This window comes from Mobula hypostoma, chromosome 2 (assembly GCF_963921235.1).
Source record: "Mobula hypostoma chromosome 2, sMobHyp1.1, whole genome shotgun sequence".
NCBI classification, from domain to species: Eukaryota; Metazoa; Chordata; class Chondrichthyes; order Myliobatiformes; family Myliobatidae; genus Mobula; species Mobula hypostoma.
The window spans coordinates 114,763,458-114,784,649 of NC_086098.1; the positions used below are offsets into that span (position 1 = coordinate 114,763,458).

The window sequence follows — 21,192 nt, forward strand, 5'->3', positions numbered from 1 at the left end:
AAAGGCCTGTGCCTCTGCTGTATGAATTTGATTTTATGTATTGCCGATAAAAACTTGGTTTGTCTCAGCTGGAGGTTTGTCTCCATTTCTGGCCCACACTTTGGAAACCGTGGGGAGGCTTTGAATGTGTGCCTAAGAAATTTGCTAAGGTATTTCAGTGATGAGGGAATTAATTTCTGTAGACAGGTTCTCCCTGAAACCACTGCAGAGATTGAAACAGAAAACCCGTCCCAGTGGTGCAGAGGTTGGGAAGCAGGACAGATGGAGACCGGATGAGTGATGGTGGCAGTACAAGGGCCAAAAGTGATGGGAGGCAAACCCTTGGTTGGATTGGGAATGCACTGCTGGGAGGAGGAGTGGGGGCAGATTTGGTTATAGAATTTCAGGGGAAGCTGGGACGTGTCAGAGAAGGCAGTGTTTGCAGGGCTGTGGGCAGCAGTACCAACAGAATTGCTCACAGAGACAGACAGCTTCAAAGAGCCAAATGGCTGCCTCCGTTGTAACAGTGCTGTGGGACTGAGTGTTACCTGGGCTGCTGTAGAAGAGGTGGATATTGGTGCTGGGGAGGACAGTGACTGGGTAGACAGTGCGGCATGAGTTTCACTCTCCCTTTCACCCATCCCACAGTCAAACTTTGCAATGGGGCGTCTCCCCTCCACCTTTCGAAAGTGCTACATGCTGGATTTTGGCCTAGCACGCCAGTACACCAACACAAACGGAGAGGTTCGGCCGGTGAGTGACAGACAAAGCAATTACGTGAGTGTGAGATCCGTTCCCCAGTGAGGGTGTGCACCGCGTGCAGTGTGTGTGTCTGTGTGTCCGTCTGTCCGATCCCCCAGTGTGGGTCAGTGTGTGTGTGTCCCATCCCTCATTAAGGGTCTGTGTGTGTGTGTCCTATCCCCCAGTGAGAGTCTGTGTGTGTGTGAGACCCATCCGCAGTGAGGATCTGTGTGTGTGTGAGTCCCATCCCCCAGTGAAGTTCAGTGTGTGTGTGTGTGTGTGTGTGTGTGTGTGTGAGAGAGACCCATCCCCCAGTGAGAGTCTGTGTGTGTGTGAGACCCATCCCCTAGTGAAGTTCAGTGTGTGTGTGTGTGTGAGAGAGAGAGACCCATCCGCAGTGAGGATCTGTGTGTGTGAGACCCATCCCCCAGTGAAGTTCAGTGTGTGTGTGTGTGAGAGAGAGACCCCATCCCCCAGTGAGGGTCTGTGTGTGTGAGACTCATCCCCCAGTGAAGTTCAGTGTGTGTGTGTGAGTGAGAGAGAGAGACCCATCCGCAGTGAGGATCTGTGTGTGTGAGACCCATCCCCCAGTGAAGTTCAGTGTGTGTGTGTGTGAGTGAGAGAGAGACCCCATCCCCCAGTGAGGGTCTGTGTGTGTGAGACCCATCCCCCAGTGAAGTTCAGTGTGTGTGTGTGTGTGTGAGAGAGAGACCCATCCGCAGTGAGGATCTGTGTGTATGAGACCCATCCCCCAGTGAAGTTCAGTGTGTGTGTGTGTGTGTGAGAGAGAGACCCATCCGCAGTGAGGATCTGTGTGTATGAGACCCATCCCCCAGTGAAGTTCTGTGTGTGTGTGTGTGTGTGTGTGTGTGAGAGAGAGACCCATCCGCAGTGAGGATCTGTGTGTATGAGACCCATCCCCCAGTGAAGTTCAGTGTGTGTGTGAGAGAGAGACCCATCCGCAGTGAGGATCTGTGTGTGTGAGACCCATCCCCCAGTGAAGTTCAGTGTGTGTGTGTGTGAGAGAGAGACCCCATCCCCCAGTGAGGGTCTGTGTGTGTGAGACTCATCCCCCAGTGAAGTTCAGTGTGTGTGTGTGAGTGAGAGAGAGAGACCCATCCGCAGTGAGGATCTGTGTGTGTGAGACCCATCCCCCAGTGAAGTTCAGTGTGTGTGTGTGTGTGAGTGAGAGAGAGACCCCATCCCCCAGTGAGGGTCTGTGTGTGTGAGACCCATCCCCCAGTGAAGTTCAGTGTGTGTGTGTGTGTGTGAGAGAGAGACCCATCCGCAGTGAGGATCTGTGTGTATGAGACCCATCCCCCAGTGAAGTTCAGTGTGTGTGTGTGTGTGTGAGAGAGAGACCCATCCGCAGTGAGGATCTGTGTGTATGAGACCCATCCCCCAGTGAAGTTCTGTGTGTGTGTGTGTGTGTGTGACCCATCCCCCAGTGAGGGGGGTGGGGGGGTGAGACCCTTCCCCTAGTGAAGTTCAGTGTGTGTGTATGAGAAACCCACCCCCCAGTGAAGGTCAATATGCAATGTGTGGGTGTGGATGTTACATCCCCTAATGTGGGTCAGTGTGTGTGGTGCGTGACCCCCCAGTGTCGGGATCCTCCACTGGACAGACAGTATGTTGATAGTGTGACTGTTACTCTCAGCTGGGACCGTTTGGTTGGGTTGAGTTTTGAGATGCTGAGAAAGGACAGAGGATGTCAGTGAGTGGGAGAAATGCTGGTGTCCTTTGAGTATTGATGGGGTTGAGCTTTGCGATGGTGAGAAAGGGCTGTGGGTGTCTGTGACTGAAAGAATGTTGGTGTCCTGGGACTGTTTGATGGAGTTGAGTTCTGAAGTGATAAGGAAGGGCAGTGGGTGTCTGCGACTGGAAGAATGTTGGTGTCCTGGGACAGCTGGTAATGTGTGAGAAATGGAGAAGGAAAACAATAGGGATGTTGAGGTTTGGAGCCGTGCATTGCAGATTTGCAAGCATCCTTTGTGTGTGCGCCCAGAAACTCCAGTACTTTACTTCCCTGGCTGTTTGTTTCCCAGTGTGTAGGCAGAGGAGATGGTCAGTGTGGGACTGAGAAAGTTCCCCACGCGGACCTTCCTCCCATCACCCACAGGTGCTGAGGGACCATTCTGGAAGGCTCGGGTTAGAGGGTGGCTGTGCAGGTCTGGATGAAGGGAGTGGTGGTGAGCACGTATGAAGGTGATAGTAGGGTGCAGCTGAGACTGGTCACTCGTGTTCCTGTGACTGCAGCAGCTTCTGTTTACTGGCCTCAGGGCTCCACTTCCCTTTAGTTCACTAATGCACTTTTTGTGTCTGTGTGACACCTCTCAGCAGCAGTGTTAACCCTGACCTTAGGCAGTGAAATGGGATCCTGAGAAAAGATTATGAAGCAATACCAGCAATCAAATTAGGAACAGGAGTCACCCCTCGCCCTTCCAGCCCCGTGAACCATTTAATGAGATGGCTTTGGTAACTTGGATGACGTTCCTCATCTGTCTGCTCATTCACTCCTTGATTATCAGGAACTCTTCTCCCTTGCTCTCACATTCACAGATTCTATCCAACCTTTCTTCTGAAGACCACTCAACCATTCCAGGTATCTCTTCACTAAACTGAACTGCTCCCAAAACATCTATATCCTTCCTTAAATATGTTGGCTAACCCTATACACCGTCCTCCAGATGTGGTCTCAGCAGTGACTTCCCTAACTCATTCGTTACAAAGACACACTAAAGGCTTCCCTGAAGTCATTTGACATAGATACGACCTCCTGGGAAATGCTGGCACAAAACTGCCCTACCTGGCGCAGCCTCATCCAGAAGGGCTGTCAGGCTTACGAAGCAAGGCACATTGCTGAAGCACAACGTAAGCGCGAGCTGTGCAAGTCCAGATCCACCAGCGCAACAACTGCAGTGCCTACACGCGTCTGCCCAACATGTGCCAGGACATTCCGTGCCCAAATTGGCCTAACCAGTTATCTTTGGACACCGCATCCAGTCTCAAAGTAACTAATGGTGTCGAGGTCTTCATCGTTGACGATGGACAAACCACTTTTGGACTCACTTCTTCTTACAGTAAAGATTCTCTTAGTTTTTCAGCTTGCTGGACTTTATGCAGCATAGAAAAGGACCCTTCAGTTCACCACATCTATGCTGATCATCAAACTACTTTAATCCCACTTTCCTACATTAATTCCATATCTGCCTATACCCTGATCATTTGCATTCCAGTCTAGATGTCTCTTAAATGTTGTTACTGTCCCTGCCTCTACCACCTTCACTGGCAGCTCATTCCAGATATCAACTCAAGAAGCATTCTCTTCAATTCTCTTTTAAACCTCCTCCTTCTCATCTTAAACCTGCACCTTCTAGTTGTAAACACCCCTATCATGGGATATAGACACTTCATATCTACCCTATCTGCACCTTGCTTAATTTTATATACCACTATTTTGTCATGTCACAGCTTCATTTATTCCCAATTATCTGATCTTCCTTGATAATTCAAGTCCTCCAAACCAGGCAACATTACGGCATAAGACATAGGAGCAGAATTGGGCCATTTGGCCCATCGAGTCATAGCCACCATTCAGTCATAGCTGATCCTTTTATGCCCTCCTCAGCCCCATTCTGTGGCCTTCTCCCCATAGCCTTTGATGCCGTGTCCACTCAAGAACCTATCAAGCTCCACCTTAAATACACCCAACATCCTGGCCTCCACAGCCACCTCTGGCAACAAGTTCCACAAAATCATCACCCTCTAGCTAAAGAAATTTCTCTGTATCTCTGTTTTAAATGGACACCCCTCTATCCTGAGGCTGTGCCCACTTGTCCTAGACTCCCCCACCTTGGGAAACATCCTTTCTACATCTACTCTGTCTAGGTCATCCAACATTCAAAATGTTTCAAGAGATTCCCCCCCCCCCAAATCCTTCTAAATTCTCATGAATACAGACCCAGAGCCATCAAACGTTCCTTGTATGATAATCCTTTCATTCCTGGAATCTCCTTGTGAACCTCCTCTGAACCCTCTCCAATGCCAGTACATCTTTTCTTAGATGAGGAGCCCAAAACTACTCAAGGTGAGGCCTCACCAGTGCCTTATAAAACCTCAGCTCTGCTCTTGTATTATTGAAATGAATGCTAACATTGCATTTGCCTTCCTCACCACTGACTCTACCTGCAAGTTAACCCTTAGGGTATTCTGCATGAGGACTCCCAAATCCCTTTGCATCTCAGATTTTTGGATTTTCTCCCCATTTAGAAAATAGTCTGCACATTTATTTCTACTGGTAGTAGTGCATGATTATGCATTTTCCAACATTGTATTTCATTTGCCACTTTCTTGCCCATTCTCCTAATCTGTCTAAGTCCTTCTGTATCCTGTCTGTTTCCTTAACACTACCTGCCTCCTCCATCAATCTTCGTATCAACTGCAAACTTAGCAACAAACCCATCTATTTCATCATCTAAATTATTGATATAGAGCATAAAAAGAATTGGTCCCAACACTGACCCCTGTGGAACACCACTAGTCACTGGCAGCCAACCAGAAAAGGATCCTTTTATTCCCACTCACTACCTCCTACCAATCAGCCAATGCTCTAACCATGTTAGTAACTTTCCCGTAAATACACAGGCTCTTAACTTGGTAAGCAGCCTCGTGTGGCACCTTGTCAAAGGCCTTCTGAAAGTCCGAATATACAACATCCATTGCATTCCTTTATCTGTCCTATATGTAATCTCCTCAAATAGTTCAAACAGGTTCGTCAGGCAAGAATTTCCTTTAAGGAAACCATGCTGACTTTGTTCTATCTTGTCCTGTGTCACCAAGTAGTCCTATAACAACTGGCTTAACAACTGACTCCATCTTCCCAACCACTGAGGTCAGGCTAACTGGTCTATAATTTCCTTTCTGCTGCCTTCCTCCTTTCTTAAAGAGTGGAGTGACATTTGCAATTTTCCAGTCCTCTGGCACCAAGCCAGAGTCCAGTGATTTTTGAAAGATCATTACTAATGCCTCCACAATCTCTACCGTTACCTCTTTCAGATTCCTAGGCTGCAGTTCATCTGGTCCGGGTGACTAATGTACCCTTAGGTCTTTCAGCTTTTTGAGCACCTTCTCCCTTGTAATAGTAACTGAACTCACTTCTCTTCCCTGGCACCCTTCAACATCTGTCACACTGCTAGTGCCTTTCATAGAGAAGACTGATGCAAAATACTCAGTTCATCTGCCATCTCCTTGACCCCAGTTATTATTTCTCTGGCCTCATTTTCTAGCAGTCCTATATCCACTGTCATCTCTCTTTTATTTTTTTTACTATCCACTTTGATACTGTTTGCTAACTTGCTTTCATATTTATTCTTTTCCCTTCTGATTCTTTCAGTTGCTCTCTGTAAGTTTTTAAAAGCTTCCCTATCCTCTATCTTCCCATTAATTTTTGCTTTGTTGCATGCCCTCTCTTTTGCTTTTACATTAGCTTTGACTTCCCTTGTCAGCCATGGTTGTACTATTTTACGATTTGATTATTTTTTCATTTTTGGAATACACCTATTCTGCACCTTCCTCATCTTTCCTAGAAACTCATGCCATTGCTGCTCTGCTGTTGTCCCTGCCAGTATCTTGAAGTTATCTTGAAGCTGTAACTGAGCCCCTTATCTAAACTTTCTGTCTTTATTTCCTTCTCAGAATTCCCTTGAGTCCATCTGGGAGAATTGGTTCATGGCAGCCACATCAGCCCTTCCTCCTGCCCCTTGTACTGTCCCGTTGACTGTCACTGAGTACCATGTACAGTCCTTTGTAAAGAGGAACACTAGAAGTACTAATTGGCCATTCTCCCTCTTGTTCCTGTCCCACCATCCAATCATGCTATCGGAGATCTTTCACCTTGTTCTCAGTTTCCTGCATCAACCCCATATCCTTCAATCCCCTTCCACTGAACGTTGAAAGCATTCAGTGGCTGAACCTCCACACCAAGAATTTCACACCTACAAATGAAGGAGCTTCTTCTCATGTCAGTCTTTCAACAGTTGACATCTTAATCTAAGATGGGGTCCCCTCCCCTACCAGACTTTTCGTTCAGAGGAAACAATCTCCCCCTGTCAAGCCCTGGGAGAATATTGTATTGCAAAGAGATCTCCCCTGATTCTGCTGGGCTGTTGCACACTGCTGTGGAGTGCTTGTTAAAGTCAGCAGGTCTTTTACAGTGCCCTTGCACTTTGGGAGGGGGGTGCATCAGGAGTGCCCCATGTTTATGTGGAGCCATTCCTGTGCCTTTTCCTTAAGAGTTTGACGGATATGGTTCCATGTGAACCAGATGTAAAGGCCATCCTTCCAGCTTACACCAATGATGTCCTCCTCCCAATCACTGACCCTGTTGACTTGCAGATGATGCAAGACTGCCAGCAGATCTTCTCGGCACATCCTCTGCAAGAGTCAACTGGGAAAAGTGTACTGCTCTTTTGATGGGTGGACTGCTTGCCAGAGGGGTTAAGACCCTTAGCATGGAGCACCACGCTCCTCTATCTGAGTCTATCTGAACTCCACTGAGGAGGCTTGGCTGGTGAGCTAGCAGGACTTGGAGATGAAAGTCTTTGCCTGGCTGAGACATTGGTTGGGCCTACTTCATGCAATTTAATATTTTGTAATAAAAAAGGGCAATATCCTGAGAGGGGCAGTACTGCGGGAGTGCTGCATTGTTAAATGAAGGCTCCCTGTATGAAATGGAACAGGGAACTACTGCATTCATAATAAGGACAAAAAAGCTGGAAAAGTTCAGTGGGTCAGGAAAGAGAAGCAAAGATAAATAGAAAAGTCCTGTCAAAAGGGGTTCGATCTGAAACTCTGCTTCTCTTTCCACGGATGCTGCCTGACTAGCTGAGTGCTTTCAGCCTTTGGTTACTTAAATTTGCAGGATCTGCGGGGTTGTTCTAAGCCACAGTGCGTGTATGCATTTTCGTGTGCAAGGGGCTATGTGTGCATGCAAGGTGTGGATGGCTGTGTGTGTGTGTGTGTGTGTGTGTGTGTGTGTGTGTGTGTGTGTGTGTGTGTGTGTGTGTGTGTGTGTGTGTGTGTGTTTGTTGAGAATATTGTGAAAGAGTGCTGCCAGGAGAGGTAGTAACCTGCTGCAGGGCCCCCTCTCCCAGCTGCTGGATGTGTGTCCCGCTGCCTCTGTGCACAATCCTCTCATTAATTTTGCTGCTTGTTCTGTTTTGTTTCTCCTTTTTGTTTTACAGTTTCTGTTGGATTACTCATGCTTATGTTCCTTGAAGTCTTAGTTTGATGGTCAGATCTCCCATTCCCTGCATGTGTCCAAGGTTGTGCAGTGAGCTGTGAGTTTCCATCAGCCTCGCACTGAATTTCAGTTCTTTCACTATGTTTTAATAGACGGGGATCTCCCAGAGACCCAGAGGCAGCCTCAGCATTTCAGGTAACCTCAGCTGTGCTGTACAATGTGCAGGTTACACTCAGACAACAGGAAGATCTTAGCACAATACATAGAGCTGGGTGCAGTCAAAACACAGGTGAATCTCAGCAAGAGAAATGCTACAGAATAGAGCAAAAGAGGATGGCTGCAGTCAGGATACAGGTGGAACATGAAGGAAGGGAAGGGTGAGAGATGGAGGAGAGTGGAGTGGAGAATATACAGGCAGAAAATGGAGGTTGCAGTCAGTTACAGATGGGACACGGCAGTTGGATCAGAAAGGTACAAGAGTGTTCCTTGGGTTACAGGTGGATTATTGAAGGGAGGATTGGGAGTTGGGTTACAGGTGAGAGGGTGAGGCGTTGGCAGTGTACAGGTCAGTGATGCGGCGGTTGGCTTCTACAGATGGAGAAGCAGAAGGGTGAGGTCATAGGTAGGTGTAGGGGAGTGGGTGGAGTCACAGTTTTGACTGACAGTCATTACTGATTTCAGAGGGATGTGGACTGTGGGGGAGGGATGGATGTAGTTAGTGTAGGTGGGTCCAGAGTTGATGGGTGGGTCCTGCTGTGGGTGGAGCCAGTAGCTACATACGGATGGGACAAGTGGCCAGAGTTTGTGGGGTAGGTTTGGGTGGAACACCAGTATAGTCCAGAAACAGGCCCTTCACCCTTCAAGTCTGTGCTGAACACAATGTCAAATTATAATAAATCTCTTCTGCCAGTACTTGATCTGTATCTCTCCATTTCCTGTACATTCATGTACCTGCCTAACAGCCTCTTAAATGCCTCTAGCATGTCTGTCTCCACCCCAAGCTTGGCGGTCCATTCTAGGTATCCACTATTCTGCATAAAAACTGCTTCGCATATTTCCTTTGAACGTGTCTCAAACCTATGTCCTCTTGACATTTGACGTTTCCACCCTGGGGAAATGACTCTGATTGTCTATCCTAAATATGCCACTCATAATTTTATAAATTTTTTCAGGTCTCCCCTCAGCCTCCAGTACTCCAGAGAAAACAATCCTCATCTGTCCAATACCTCCTTACAGCACATGCTCTCTAATCTAGGTAGCACCCTGGTGAACCCTCTTCGAAGCTTCCACATCCTTCCTGTAATGTGGCGACTAGAGCTGCATACAATACTCAAATTGTGACCAGGCCAAAGATTTATAAAGTTGCAACATGACTTCCCGACTTTTAGATTTAGGAGCCCAGCTGATGGAGGCATGTATGCCAAATACCTTATTTACCTCTCTATCTCTCTGTGTTGCCACTTTCAGGGAACTATGGACTTGCACCCTAGGATCCCTCTATGCATAAAATGTTCTGTACATAAAAGGTCCTGTCATTTACTATATACTTTTATCTTGTATTTGACTTCTCAGAGTTCAATACCTCACACTTAACCGGGTTAAGCTCCATCTGCCACTCTGCACACATTTCCAACTGGTCTCAATTCTGTTGAATCCTTTAACAATCTTCCTCACTATCCCCAACCCCACCGTTTTTCCTGCCATTTTCTAACTTACTGATCAGCTTACCTATATCTTCACCTAAATCATATCCATACACGATAAACAATAGATGTCCCAGCACTGATCCTTGCGGAATACCACTGATCACAAATCTCCAGTCAGAATAACCCCTCCACCACTGCCATCTGGCTTCTATGACTAAGCCAATTTTAAACCCAATCTACTGAGTTTCCATGAATCCCATGTGGCTTAATCTTCTGGATCTGCTTACCATGAGGGACTTTGTGGAAAGGCTTACTGAAATCTATATACATGCCATTCATTCATTGCCCTACCATCATCAATCATCTCCATCACCTCTTCAAAAAAACTCAGTCACGTTTGCAGGTCATGGCCTGCCCTGGACAAAGTCATGCTGACCATCTTTGATGGGTTTATACTTTTCCAAAGGTGAGTATATCATATCCTTAAGAATACTCTCCAGTAATTTCCCTACCTCTGCTGTAAGGCTCACCAGCCTGTAATTTCCTGGCTTTTCTCTACTGTCCTCCTTAAACAGAGAAAAAACACATTGGCTACTGTAGTCTGTGGGATAGAAAAATCTCCATCAAGGTCCCAGTAATCTCTTCTCTTGTTTCTCTCAATAATCTGGGATGGATCCTATCAGGCCCGGGGACTCCCCACCGTAATGCTCTTCAAGATTCTCACACCATCATCTTGTTATGCCCGAGAATATAAGCATACCCCTTTCTAAAATCTCACTATCCTCCATGTACTTCTCTGCAAAGTGCGTATTTACTACCTCACCCAAATCCCTCTTGCACTTGAATGGTCCTATCTTCTCCCAAGTTACCCCATGCACAGATATACTTAAAGTATCTATATCAACAGGCCTTTAAGAAATATAATGGAAAGAACTTAAACAGGAAATCTGGAAAGCTGAAGAGGCTATGGCACCCATTGTGCCCTGGGGTGTGGCCAGTTGCCAGTGGTAGGGTGGTACAAGTTTTCAATCCAACTGGTCCATGGTATTTAAGACGAAGTGTATCTGCCTGCAGACACTTCTCACAGGAGGAGCAATCAGTCTATATGACTGTCCCTTTTAACAACCAGTGAAATCAGGAAACGGGAAAGGAACCTTTCCTCGTCTCTCTTTGTCGATGCTCTCCCACCGTTCACCAAAACCCACACTTTAATCTCCAGGCTGCCCTTTTCAAAATGGCCACTACACTCAAGCCCACTCTCTTTTACTCGGTGCTGGATTTCATGGTGAGTTAACACTCAGCTCCTCACGGCGACTTCTTCCCCTCTCACAGTAAGCACAGTTTGCCGGGCTCAGGGTGAGGCCAGTTGCCACGGTTGCCGGTGGTTGGGTGGTACCAGTTCTCAGGCTGGGGTTCGGTGGGCTTGGTCAGGGTCAGGAGCTGGTGGTTGGGGTGGGTCATTTGGGATCTCATGTCATCACTAAGCAGGGTCGGGAGTAATGGTTCAGGCAGGATCTGGGTGGGAATTGGGATTGAGGGCTGAGATTGGAGTCGAGGTTTTTGTCACGATAGGTTATGTGGGTTTGATCAAGGTCAAGGTCTCAGCCAAGAAGAGATCAAGAGTCAGGGTGAGAATTGGGTCTGGACTTCTGGTGGTGGTTTGCTTGGGGTAGTGTCAAGGGTCAGTGAATATTGGTTGGCTGCAGACGGAGGTCCCTGTCCCTTTGTTTCATTTATAATTTGACCCTCCCCCCCCCCCCGCCCCACGCTTGGTGCCTGACGTAGCGGCTGATGACTGAACCTGGGGTTGGGGAAATAGGCAGGACGGGGTGTCACAGTGGATATGACCATATCGAGGGGAGGGGAACATGGCTTGTCACTGTTTCAGCTCTTAGAGTACTGAGGGGTTCCACCAGGCAGGGGAATGTGGGCAGACACAGACCCTGGAGACAAACAGTGTCCCTGGGGACGGGCAGACGGATACTGATGCCAGAGACAGACGGTGACCCTGGGGATGGGGAGACGGACGCTGACGCCAGGGACAGACGGTGACCCTGGGGACGGGCAGGCGGACGCTGAGGCCAGGGACAGACGGTGACCCTGGGGACGGGCAGGCGGACGCTGAGGCCAGGGACAGACGGTGACCCTGGGGACGGGCAGGCGGACGCTGAGGCCAGGGACAGACGGTGACCCTGGGGACGGGCAGACAGACGCTGAGGCCAGGGACAGACGGTGTCCCTGGGGACGGGGAGACGGACGCTGACGCCAGGGACAGACGGTGACCCTGGGCACGCGCAGACAAACACTGACCCCAGGAACAGATAAACTGACACTGATCTTGGGGTGTCTGACCCTAGGGATGGACAGACAATGGATGAACACTGATTATGGGGAAGGGGACAGACTTGGGTGGGATTATTTGACCCCAGGGTGAGGGTGGACCAACCATTCGCACACTGATCCCTCTGTTCTTTGTTGCAGCCCCGTGCCGTGGCTGGATTCCGAGGGACAGTTCGTTACGCATCTGTCAATGCTCACAAAAACCGGGTAAGGCAGGGACGAGGTGTAGGTTGCCAGAGCTGGGGACCTGGGTTCAGTGGGGCGATATTCTGGGATTGCAGGGTCAATAATGCAAGTTTCGGAGATGGTGTGGAGTTCATTAGGTCACTAGTCTGAGCATCGGGTTGAAGCCTTACTGGTGTGAGCTCCCAGGGTCATGCTGTTGACAGTGCCAGTGTTGGGGAATGCCAGTGTGACGTTTTATGTATGTGGGGCCAATGGGGCAAGGGGCAGTCGGGGATCTAGTGGTGGGTGGGTGGTCAATGGGTCCTGCTTCTTCTCCCTTTGACCCTAATCCTCCTTCTGTCCTTTTTCACCAGGAGATGGGCCGACACGATGACCTTTGGTCCTTGTTCTACATGCTGGTGGAGTTTGCCGTTGGTCAGCTACCCTGGAGAAAAATCAAGGACAAGGTACCCTCACCCATCCCTGTCTGTGGCTGTGTTCTCTCCTGCACCTCTCCAATAATGGGTAATGGGGGAACCTACCCTTGACAGAGGGCACCAAGAAATGGGCATTTACCTTGGCAAGTCAATAGTCACCCAGGTGGTGATGTCTGGGACTGTCCTGACCTACCCTGGGGTAGGGCTTTGGTCTCAGGATGGAGCTGCTGGCCAGGGTGGCATTTAATGCCCTTCTTTCCCTGCCTGGGCGAGGGTAAGGTTGAGCCATGTTGTTGAACTGCTGCAGTTCATCCGGAGAAGGTGCTCCCATAGTGCAGGTGGGGAGGGAATCACTCATTGACAGTGAAGGTACAGTGAGATATTTCCCAGCGAGGGGGTGTGGCACTGGGAAGGGAACCTGCAGGTCATGGTGTGTCCCTATATCCTGTACCCTTGTCTGGGTTTGAGGGGTTCTGTCAGAGTTGCCCGGGTCAGTAAGTGCAGCGTATTTTGGAGGTGGTGCACACCGCAGTTGCTGTGTACTGGTGGTGTGGAGAGGGACTGTTTGGGAAGGCAGAGGGAAGGGGTGTTTTGGGGAAGTGATTGAGCAGTTGTTTTGGCCTGGATGGTGTTGCATTACAGAGTTGTTGGAGCCACACTCACCCAGGCCGGTGAGGAGTGTCAGACACACTTGCTCCTTGTAGATAGGAGAAAGAGGTGAGTCTGCACACGTGTCAGTGCGTGGTGTTGAGGTCACTTGTCAGGATCGGGGTGTGCTTATGGTGGTGGGATCAGGCGGAGCCCGTGCAAGGGTGGGGTTAGGAGACGTGCGCAGGCTAGAGTGGGAGTGTGTCTTTGCTGGAGGTGCTGAGACTTGCCCCCTGACTGTCCACAGGAACAGGTCGGGCTGATTAAGGAGAAGTATGACCATCGGATGCTGTTGAAGCACATGCCCTCAGAATTCCATCTGTTCCTCGACCACGTCTCCACTTTGGATTACTTCACCAAACCAGATTATCAGGTACCTGAGCAAATCCTTGGGGGTGGCTCCCCCACCCGCTGTGGCTGTCTGACAGCTGCACGCTGTAGGTACTGGCTGCTGCAGTGGAATGTCGGGGCAGCCCGCGGCTCCAGCTCTCCATCCTGGAGCCTGCTCCACCATTCAACATCAGCTGTGCTCATCACCCCCATTCAGTCCGTTGTTCCGGCTCTCTCCCCATATCCCTGACCTAAGAACCGTATCCAACTCCTCCTGGAATACATTTCATGATTTGACTTCAAAGGCTAACTTCACTACTGTGTGGGTGCAGTGCTTTCTCCCTGCCTCAGTCACATATGGTTTGCTCCATACCCCCAGACAGTGAGCCGGCCCTGGACTTCTTTCCTGCACCTACTCTCACCAATCCTACAGATCCCTCGGGAGCAGCGGGGTGATCCCTCAGGGGTACGGGGAGATCTCTCGGACGTATGGGACCTGTCTTTGGCTCCTGATCTGACGCTCCTGCCTTCCCCGGCAGCTGATTATGTCGGTACTGGAGAGCAGCACCAAGGAGCGCTGCATCACGGAGAACGAGGCCTTCGACTGGGAGAAGGGAGGGACCGACGCTCTGCTATCCACCAGCACCCCTACCCAAGCTCAGCTGCATACCAAACAGACCGCTGCTATGTTCGGGTCAGTCCTTCATTTAATCAGGCTGTCGGGGTTGGAGTGGGTGGAGGGTTCAAATCGGAGATTGGGTATGAGGTCGCGAGGATCAAGACGTGGAGGTTATGGGGGAGGTGCGGTGCAGGATACTCTGTGCACAGGAGCCCCTCGGTAAGGGTCGTCCATGGCACAAGAGCAGGGTCTGTGGGTCAAGGCCTGCTGGATCATGGTGGGTCCCCGTTTAAAGATCGAAAGGTTGTGGAAGGTGTGACCACTGGTTTGGGGAAGGGGTCCCTGAGTCACAATGAGGGTTGGGTGGGTCTCTGGCCCAGGGCGGTCCATGGGTTGGGGTAACAGCTGTGTGTCTGTGTTGCAGAGTGATCAATGTAACTCCAGTGCCTGGGGACGTACAGCGGGAGAACACAGATGACGTCCTGCAGGACGAGCACCTCAGTGACCAGGAGAATGCACCAGCCATGATCCCTGGCAGGCCCACCGACCTCTCCGGGGCACCTCCCAATCTGGCCCTAGAAACGGACGCTTGGGATGAGACCGACATCAATCGCAACAAACTACGGATCAGCATGAGCAAGGTCAGGGGTCAGAGGTTCACTGGTCAGTGATCACCACATGGGGTCAAGCAGCTGGGAGAGAGAGGTTACCAAGGGATGGTGTAAGAGAACTGGATTAAAATCATTGGGGATAGAACCTCTCTCCCTCTCCCACCCCACCCCATCTCCCGCTTGCCCCCCATATCTCCCACTTCCCCTCCTCCCATGTCTCCCTCTCCCCCCTCATCTCTCTCTCTCTCTACTCTACAGACGCAGTGTGTGCTGGAGGACGAACCCAGTCGTATTCCGTGCCCCAGCTCCCCTGTCCGAGGGGCTGCTGACAGCAGCCAGACCGCCCTGCGGTATCGCCGTGTCAACAGTCCTGAATCTGACCGGCTCTCCACCACTGATGCCCGTGGCGAGGCTCTGGACAAACGGTGAGTTTGTGGTTAGCTCCCCTCAACCCCACTGACCAAGAGTCAGCTACCCTGGACCCTCCGAAACTCCCTCAACATGGGCCAAGAATCCTCTGCACCGTCCGTACCTGACCCCCCCCCCCGCCCCAGAACACACCCTTCCCACTCCCCACTGACAGAGGACACTCCAAACCACACTCACTGGGCACCACCCTCATTGTCCAGTCCATCAGGCCCCTCCCTTCTGACTTCCTCCCTCCCACTGAAATCCCCCGCCGCCACCCCCAGCTGGCCCAGGGAAACACCAAACCTCAACCCACCATTTACCCTTGGACCCACCACCCACTGGATGTGACTGTTCAGCCCTCGCCAAACCGTGACTCACTCCAGTCTCCCCATATGGGCTGGGTGAAGAGGCGGTGAGGGAATGCTGGAGTGTAGGGGAGGCGGACTTCTGGGAGTATGTTGCTGTTGTTGCGTTGACAGCTGCTGACTGCTCCAGGACTGCAGCTTCTGGCAGGCACGTCTGAGGGTCTGTGTCCTAGCTGTGGGTCTAGGGGTCCAAGGCAAGAGATGCCTTCCCACATCTGACCTGTTACTTGTCCTGCAAGCCCCAAGTGGAGTTGCTGGGGGTCCCTGTCCCGCTGTGGTCCATGTACCTTGTTGGGTCTGTTGATCACCGTCTCATCTCTGGGGTCTTGGGGTCCCTGCCCCATTGCTGGGGAAAGCTGGTCTCTGTCCCACTGGGGGTCCATGTCCCATGTGCAGGTCTGGGGATTGCTGTCCCATCACTCGGGACTGGGGCTGAAGGTGTTATCCCAGGCTGACCCAGTGTTATTGTTCCCCAGGTCCCGGGCGGATCTCCTGGGCTCCCCATCCCGCCAGGCCCAGGTGGTGCTGCTCAGCTCGGGGCAGGAGCAGGCAGGGGCTGAGAGGCCGGTCAGCGGACGACTGGAGGTCTCTGCCTCAGCGGAGCAGGAGGCTCTGAGTACTGCCTTCCGGTCAGTGCCGCTGGCCGAGGAGGAAGACTTCGACAGCAAGGAGTGGGTGATCATCGATAAGACTGAGTTGAAGGACTTCCAGCCGGGCGTGGAGGCCAGCTCTTCTGGTACTACCGATGAGGAACCCGAGGAACTGCGGCCCCTGGAGGGGGCAGAAGCTGCCCGTCCCAGGGTCCTAGAGGAGGAGGGCAGCAGGAGGACAGCCCACTGCCCCTCCACCTCAGAGAGTGGGAGGGAGCTACGAGCCAGCAGTCCCGGCCGCTCACCACTCCACCACTCACAGCCGGGTCCACACACTGCACGCCGTGAGTCAGAACTCTCCACCTCCGAACACCAGGTAGGTATTCGCACCAACACCCACAACCACAAACCCCACCCAAAACTCACTGAGGGTTAGAACTCTCTACCTCCGAGTACCAGGTAGGTAGCCACATCCCCACCCACATCCACAAACACCACTCATAACCCCACCACAAGTCCGAGCTCTTCCCCCCAGTACCAGGTAGGTAGCCACACCTCCACCCACATCCACAAACACCACTCATAACCCCAGCACGAGTCCGAGCTCTTCCCCCCAGTACCAGGTAGGTACCTGAACCCGCACCCATAGCCGCAGCATGACAGGAACCTCCCACCGACAGGTGGGTACACCTCACCACAGACCGCCTGAGGCAGGGCAGGCAGCACCCTGACAAGCTGGCCAGCCCCAATTCCCATCAACTCTCTCCCATATTCAGTGTGTAAATCGCCCCCATCAGGGGCAATTTACAGCCCCCAATTAACCCACCAACCTCATGTTTCTTTGGGATGTGGGTAGAAATGGGAGCACGCAGGAAGCCCAGACAGTCACAGAGTGAACGAGCAAACTCCGCACACACACAGCACTGAAGATCAGGATAGAACCCAGGCCTCTGGATCTCTGGAGCTGTGAGGCAGCAGCTGTATCTGCTGGGCCACCATGCTTTGCTCTTGATCTCTCTGTATCTGTGTGTGAGAGAGAGACCTGCATGCTGTACATACACACATGATGTATAGAGGTATAGAGATCTAGAGACCTGGATTCTATCCTGATCTCGTGCTCTCTCTTTCTCTGACCCACCCAACCCTCCCTCTGACCCCCCCCACCCTCCCTCTGACCCACCCCTCTCCCCCTCCCTCTGACCCACCCCTCTCTCCCTCCCTCCAACCCACCCCTCCCTCTGACCAACTTCTCCCTCCCTCCCTCTGACCCACCCCTCCCTCCCCCCTCTGACCCACCCCTCCCTCTCCCCTCTGACCCACCCCTCTCTCCCTCCCTCCGACCCACCCATCCCTCCCTCTGACCAACTTCTTCCTCCCTCCCTCCCCCTCTGACCCACCCCTCTCTCCTTCCCTCTGACCCACCCATCCCTCCCTCTGACCCACCCATCCCTCCCTCTGACCAACTTCTCCCTCCCTCCCTCTCTCCCCCCTCTGACCCACCCCTCTCTCCCTCCCTCTGACCCACCCCTTCCCTCTCTCCCTCCCTTTGACCAACCCCTCTCTCCCTCCCGCTGACCCACCCCTCCCTCCCTCCCTCTGACCCATATAACCATATTACAATTACAGCACAGAAACAGGCCATCTTGGCCCTTCTAGTCCGTGCCAAACTCTTACTCTCACCTAGTCCCACCAACCTGCACTCAGCCCATAACCCTCCATTCCTTTCCTGTCCATATAGCTATCCAGTTTAACTTTAAACGACAACATCGTACCTGTCTCGACCACTTCTGCTGGAAGCTCATTCCACACAGCTACCACTCTCTAAGTAAAGAAGTTCCCCCTCATGTTACCCCTAAACTTTTGTCCTTTAACTCTCAACTCATGTCCTCTTGTTTGAAGCTTCCCCACTCTCAATGGAAAAAGCCTATCCATGTCAACTCTATCAATCCCCCTCATAATTTTAAACACCTCTATCAAGTCCCCCCTCAACCTTCTACGCTCCAAAGAATAAAGACCTAACTTGTTCAACCTTTCTCTGTAACTTAGGAGATGAAACCCAGGCAACATTTTAGTAAACCTCCTCTGTACTCTCTCAATCTTATTGACATCTTTCTTATAATTCAGTGACCAGAACTGTACACAATACTCCAAATTTGGCCTTACCAATGCCTTATACAATTTCAACATTACATCCCAACTCCTATACTCAATGCTCTCATTTATAAAGGCCAGCATACCAAAAGCTTTCTTCACCACCCTATCCACATGAGATTCCACCTTCAGGGAACTATGCACCATTATTCCTAGATCCCTCTGTTCTACAGCATTCTTCAATACCCTACCGTTTATCATGTATGCCCTATTTTGATTAGTCCTACCAAAATGTAGCACCTCACATTTTTCAGCATTAAATTCCATCTGCCATCTTTCAGCCCACTCTTCTAACTGTCCTAAATCTCTCTGCAAGCTTTGAAAACCTATCTCATCGCCCACAACACCACCTATCTTAGTATCATCTGCATATTTACTAATCCAATTTACCACCCCATCATCCAGATCATTAATATATATGACACACTGGACCCAGTACAGATCCCTGAGGCACACTGCTACACACCGTCCTCCAATCTGACACACAGTTATCCACCACTACTTTCTGGCGTCTCCCATCTAGCCACTGCTGAATCCATTTTACTACTTCCATATTAATGCCTAACGATTGAACCTTCCTAACTAACCTTCCGTGTGGACCCTTGTCAAAGGCGTTACTGAAGTCCATATAGACAACATCCACCGCTTTACCCTCGTCAACTTCCTTAGTAACCTCATCAAAAAATTCAATAAGATTTGTCAAACATGACCTTCCACACACAAATCCATGTTGACTGTTCCTAATCAGACCCTGTCTATCCAGATAATTATATATACCATCTCTAAGAATACTTTCCATCAATTTACCCACCACTGACGTCAAACTCACAGGCCAATAATTGCCAGGTTTACTCTTAGAACCCCTTTTAAACAATGGAACCACATGAGCAATACGCCAATCCTCCAGCACCATCCCCGTTTCTAATGACATTTGAAATATTTCTGTCAGAGCCCCTGCTATTTCTACACTAACTTCCCTCAAGGTCCTAGGGAATATCTTGTCTGGACCTGGAGACTTATCCAGTTTTATATTCCTTAAAAGCGCCAGTACTTCCTCTTCTTTAATTGTCATACTTTCCATAAATACCCTTCTTGTTTCCTTTACCTTACACAATTCAATATCCTTCTCCTTAGTGAATACCGAAGAAAAGAAATTGTTCAAAATCTCCCCCATCTCTTTTGGCTCTGCGCATAGCTGTCCACTCTGATTCTCCAAGGGACCAATTTTATCCCTCACTATCCTTTTACCACTAACATAACTGTAGAAACCCTTTGGATTTATTTTCACCTTTCTTGCCAAAGCAGCCTCGTATCTTCTTTTAGCTTTTCTAATTTCTTTCTTAAGATTCTTTTTACATTCTTTATATCCCTCGAGTACCTCATTAACTCCAAGCTGCCTATATTTATTGAAGATCCCTCTCTTTTTCCAAACCAAGTTTCCAATATCTCTTGAAAACCATGGCTCTCTCAAACTTTTAACCTTTCCTTTCAACCCACCCCTCCCTCCCTCCCTCTGACCCACCCCTCCCTCCCTCTCTCTCTCTCTCTCTCCGACCCACCCACCCCTCCCTCCCTCCCTCCGACCCACTCCTCCCTCCCTCCCTCCCTCTCTCTCTCTCTCTCTCTCAGACCCACCCACCCCCTCGACCCTATCTACCTATCTCCAGCACCTTATCTACCTGTACCACTATCAGTGCTCCGTAGACTGATGTTACCTTCACGCTGTTGTCCATGCCCTACCCTTAGTCCTTCCAAAGTACATCACCTCACACTGACCAGGATTTTTCATTGCATCCTGCAGTTTACAACCACTATCAGCAATGGCACCAATTTTCAACCATCTGAAGCTATGAATCATACCTCGCACATCCAAATGATTAATGTTTATAACAAATTGTAAAGGTCCCACCCATACCTGTGGTCCAGGACTTTTAATCATATACCATAGGCCCATGGATTTAAGCACCTTGTGTCTAAGATCTATAGTTTAACGATAATGTGCTCTTCTGTGTTCACTATGGAGAAGGGCATTGCAGCTGGAGATTTTGGGGAGAGAGATGTTGATGCTCTAAAAATCTCCAGCTGCAATGTCCTCCTGCGTAGTGAACATGGAAGTGCCCATTTAAGACCTTTCCCACTTCCTGTGGTTCCACACACACAGAGCCCCAATCATTCACTGGTTACCTGGCATATGCTTCTTTTTCATACTAAATCAAGCCCTCAGTAGCTGCTCATATCCTTCTTCCTATGGAAGATGTTGACCTGCATTTTCACTATTGTACTTTTAAAGGAGAATCTCACTGGTCAGATGCAGATCTACCTACCAGTTCTTAGGTTGAAATCTGCCTTCCCCCAGTTCAGGCCCTTAATTTCTGAACCCACTGTCTCTAATTGCCTTGAACCCTGTGTAGTTATAGTTGCTATCCCCAAACAGCTTGCCTACTGATACTTCAACCACTTGCCTGGCCACATTTCCTAGGATCACAGGACGATTAATGTACTGCCACAGTGTGTCCTCCAGTATGCACTTTCAAAATATCACCTCATTGATTCCTTTCTCACTGAGGTGACTCCAGCTAATGTTGGGGAGGTTGAAACCTTCCTCTTTTGAAAAACACCTAGACACAGAGTAATACAGCATGGAGACAGATTCTTCAACCCAACTTGTCCATGCGGACCAGGGTACCCAAGCTAGTCCTATTTGTACATGTTTGATCTGTATCCCTTTAAACCCTTCCTATCCAGAGACATTCGTATTTCTCTTTATATGCTGTACTCACCGCTGTCACTTTTTCTGGCAGCTCATTCCATCCACTTACTATCCTCTGCATGAAGAAGTTGTCCATCAGGGCCCTTTTAAATCTCTCCCCTCTCACCTTAACCCTTCTTTGGTACTCTTTCTCTGGGAAGAAAGCTGCG

General features: G+C 50.1%; 1 protein-coding gene across 7 annotated transcripts in view; it reads left to right on the plus strand.

Moving 5' to 3' along the window:
* Window positions 1–21,192, plus strand: part of LOC134342389 (tau-tubulin kinase 1-like) — an 86,488-nt gene that overhangs the window by 27,572 nt on the left and 37,724 nt on the right. For 6 of the 7 annotated variants that reach the window (XM_063040451.1, XM_063040447.1, XM_063040448.1 and 3 more), the window contains 8 exons: window positions 628–732; window positions 12,088–12,153; window positions 12,486–12,578; window positions 13,444–13,569; window positions 14,066–14,220; window positions 14,570–14,786; window positions 15,015–15,181; window positions 16,009–16,498. In XM_063040451.1, the coding sequence (XP_062896521.1) occupies window positions 628–732; window positions 12,088–12,153; window positions 12,486–12,578; window positions 13,444–13,569; window positions 14,066–14,220; window positions 14,570–14,786; window positions 15,015–15,181; window positions 16,009–16,498 (1,419 nt within the window). Of the gene's footprint in view, window positions 1–627; window positions 733–7,986; window positions 8,058–12,087; window positions 12,154–12,485; window positions 12,579–13,443; window positions 13,570–14,065; window positions 14,221–14,569; window positions 14,787–15,014; window positions 15,182–16,008; window positions 16,499–21,192 lie in introns of those variants that run through there. The other variant, XM_063040453.1, reaches the window with a different exon arrangement.